Consider the following 3,383-nt stretch of genomic DNA (forward strand, 5'->3'; position numbering starts at 1 on the left):
AAGAAGAAAGACTGTGTGTGTGCGTGTGTGTGTGTGTGTGTGCCTGCGTGTGCCTGCGTGTGTGTGTGTGTGTGTGTGTGTGTGTGTGTGTGTGTGTGTGTGTGTGTGTGTGTGTGTGTGTGTGTGTGTGTGTGTGTGTGTGTGTGTGTGTGTGTGTGTGTGTGTGTGTGTGTGTGTGTGTGTGTGTGCGTGTGTGTGTGTGTGCGTGTGTGGGTGTGCGTGTTTATGTATGTGTGTGTGTGTGCATTCAGCATCCTGCACCAATACAGTGTGATGAAGCTGAGTTGGCTGGGAGGAAGTGAAGCAATCATGTTAATTGGCATTTTAATCAGTATTCAATTCATACAGTACATTCTACTTTTAATTAACACAGTACAGTAATACAGCTTTATATCTTTGCAACCATAAGAGCACTATAAATATTATCCGCAGAATATTACCTTTTGTGGATCACAATGATTTCCTAATATGGGATTTCTCTTGAAACACAAGGAACTTCAGTAATAAGTAGTGCGAAATATATAATCTGTTGCCAACCTTTTACTTCTACGACAAGGAGATTTCCAGCCCTTACAGACAGTTTATGATTTATGGTAATAACAGGTGCTGCAGTGACACTCTGTGTGGTTCGTCACCGGGAAGCCATCCTTGGTGGTGACCTGAGAGGGGAGAAGGAGAGAAAGAATCAAGTGAAAGATAGATGGTTTAAAATAAAAACAGTCAGATTCATTTGAGTTGTTCACAATTATACGTTTAGATGCCATGTTGCGTTATGCTAGGAATGTCGTCATGTCAGATGATCAAACTTTGTGTAGCAGAGAATATCAATCCCAACTACCTTATTAGCTAAATACTGTCTTACCCTTTCCCCTTCTTTTGCAACGCAGCATGTGGCTTCAGAGGTGATGTTCTTGGGGACCAGCATGGTTTGTTTTGACCGTAGTGGGGTTGGATAAGCTCTGGAGAAGCAGCAGCCTGTACACTGCATGATGTTGGGGAATATTGTGTTCGGTTTCAGTGTGCATTCCTCACAGCCCTCTGTGAAGATAATGAAGACGTAAATGAATTGAGAATCTATTGAATAGTCTGATTTTAAGCTGCACCATGCATCACCAATGTGTGGCTCTCTTCCTTTGTAAGCCCCCAGTTTGGGAATAAGGAGGTAATATAGCAATTTATATTCTCTCGCTATAGTGACAACAGAACAACTCACTGGTCATTTTGTTTCCAGAACACATAAACCATCAACACAAACAGTTCTTGTCACGTAAAACTTACTGTTTGTCTTGTCGCTGTTTGGGTAAGAGTCTGCGATGAATAGAAGTACGGACAGGATGAGGGATACTCCAGTTGACTTCAACACGCACATTTTAGTGACAGGTGGCAATATCCTGACAGGAAACATGAACAAAATCATTCAAAACCAGCCTTATTTATCTCAAAAGTTGAAAACCCATGAACACAAAAACCAGCAGTGAAACACTACGTTGGAAACACAACATAGTGAATGGAAAGAAGCATTACCTGTGTATGTTTCTCTTGGTGGAAGCCTGTTCAGTGTAGACCCTACTTCTCCCTCCATGAACTTTTATACCGCTGTCCCTCTGCCCATTTGCTCGACCGGGATTAGGTGAACCCCTCCAACCTTATCAGTGTTATCTGTGAGGCATTGGCCACTTGGCTACCTGCTCTAATCCTTTAAATGAAAAAAGGAACTGCACACGTAGTCGAAAGTCAAAACACACTTCCATCTTGACTATGGATGGAAGCTTCTAATCCCTTAAACAGGTGGAAGGTTGCTAGGTAACTGCCGTTCGGTCGTGCGGAAGACGAGGCAGGATCATTGGTTCATTAGTTTAACTTATGTTCGTGGTCTTTTGCCTTGTAAATCAATACGTCTAAAGACATTTTTAATACTTTGAATATCTGATTCATCTTTCCATGCTGGATTATAACCGCCCAAAATAAGTAAATATGTAAACTACACAAAAAAGTTAAAGATTTCCCATGAAATAAATGGGGTTTCTTATATAAACCAGGAGGACTAGTCCCTGGCCATGCTTTATTATCATCTGGGGCAGTGCTAAGATGAGTGAAAGCAATGAATATGGTATATGAAATAATGCTATCCTCTCAGAGAACCAAACAGATACACTACATAGCCAAAAGTATGTGGACACCCCTTCAAATTAGTGGATTCGGCTATTTCAGCCACACCCGTTGCTGACAGGTGTATACAATCGAGTACACATCCATGCAATCTTCATAGACAAACATTGGCAGTAGAATGACCTTACTGAAGAAATCAGTGACTTTCAACATGGCACCATCATAGGATGCCACCTTTCCAAAAAGTCCGTTTGTCAAATTTCTACCCTGCTAGAGCTGCTCTGGTCAACTGTAAGTGCTGTTATTGTGAAGTGGAATTGTCTAGGAGCTCACAGAACAGGACCGACGAGCGCTGAAGCGAGTAGCTTGTAAAAATCATCTGTCCTCAGTTGCAACACTCACTACCGTGTTCCAAACTGCCTCTGGAAGCAACGTTAGCACAAAAACTGTTCATTGGGAGCTTCATGAAATGGGTTTCCATGGCCGAGCCGCCTCACACAATGTCAAGCGTCGGCTGGAGCGGTGTAAAGTTTGCCGCTATTGGACTCTGGAGCAGTGGAAACACGTTCTCTGGAGTGATGAATCACGCTTCACCATCTGGTTTGGTGAATTCCAGGAGAACGCTACCTGCCCCAATGCATAGTGCCAAGTGTAACGTTTGATGGAGGAGGAATAATGGTCTGGTGCTGTTTTTCATGGTTCGGGCTAGGCATACAATGACATTCTAGACAATTCTGTGCTTCCAACTTTGTGGGAATAGTTTGAGGAAGGCCCTTTCCTGTTTCAGCATGACAGTGCTTCCGTGCACAAAGCGAGGTCCATACAGAAATGTTTTTTTCGAGATCGGTGTGGAAGATCTTGACTGGCCTAGACAGAGCTCTGACCTCAACCCCATCGATCACGTTTGGGATGAATTGGAACACCGACTGCGAACCAGGTCTAATTGCCCAACATCAGTGACCGACCTCACTAATGCTCTTATGGCTGAATGGAAGAGAGTTACCGCAGCAATGTTCCAACATCTAGTGGAAAGCTTTTGCAGAAGAGTGGAGGCTGCTTTATCAACAAAGGAGGACAAACTCCATACTAATGCTCATGATTTTGGAATGGGATGTCCGATGAGCAGGTGTCCAGGTGCTGTATTTACCTCAGAGATGCATTTCAATGATATGTTTATATTCATGTAATAACATTAATGAGTCAGTGTATGCTCAATTAAATTAGATGTATGCTAATGAATGTGTACTCTAAATTAAATGTGCACCATGTGGAAA

The 3,383-nt window shown here is 42.7% G+C and overlaps 1 protein-coding gene across 1 annotated transcript; it reads right to left on the bottom strand.

The window, feature by feature from the left end:
- Positions 1-307: 307 nt before the first annotated feature.
- On the bottom strand, positions 308-1,684 carry LOC129841117 (glycoprotein hormones alpha chain 2). The gene is made up of 4 exons (XM_055909225.1): positions 1,525-1,684; positions 1,279-1,391; positions 863-1,038; positions 308-659 (listed from the first exon to the last, which is right to left on the bottom strand). Exons 2-4 carry the CDS (start codon positions 1,367-1,369, stop codon positions 582-584), a joined length of 345 nt encoding a protein of 114 aa, XP_055765200.1. The 5' UTR covers positions 1,370-1,391; positions 1,525-1,684; the 3' UTR covers positions 308-581.
- Positions 1,685-3,383: the final 1,699 nt, after the last annotated feature.

The sequence above is a fragment of the Salvelinus fontinalis genome, chromosome 42 (genome assembly GCF_029448725.1).
Source record: "Salvelinus fontinalis isolate EN_2023a chromosome 42, ASM2944872v1, whole genome shotgun sequence".
In the NCBI taxonomy this organism is placed as follows: Eukaryota; Metazoa; Chordata; class Actinopteri; order Salmoniformes; family Salmonidae; genus Salvelinus; species Salvelinus fontinalis.

Bases quoted from the DNA above. Each gene is read 5' to 3' on its own strand.
- LOC129841117 (XM_055909225.1), bottom strand. From the start codon at position 1,369: ATGTGCGTGTTGAAGTCAACTGGAGTATCCCTCATCCTGTCCGTACTT. The intron at 1,039-1,278 runs GTAAGTTTTACG...TTATCTTCACAG, and splicing joins AAACAGCGACAAGACAAACA to AGGGCTGTGAGGAATGCACA. The intron at 660-862 runs GTAAGACAGTAT...CTCCCCTCTCAG, and splicing joins TTGCAAAAGAAGGGGAAAGG to GTCACCACCAAGGATGGCTT.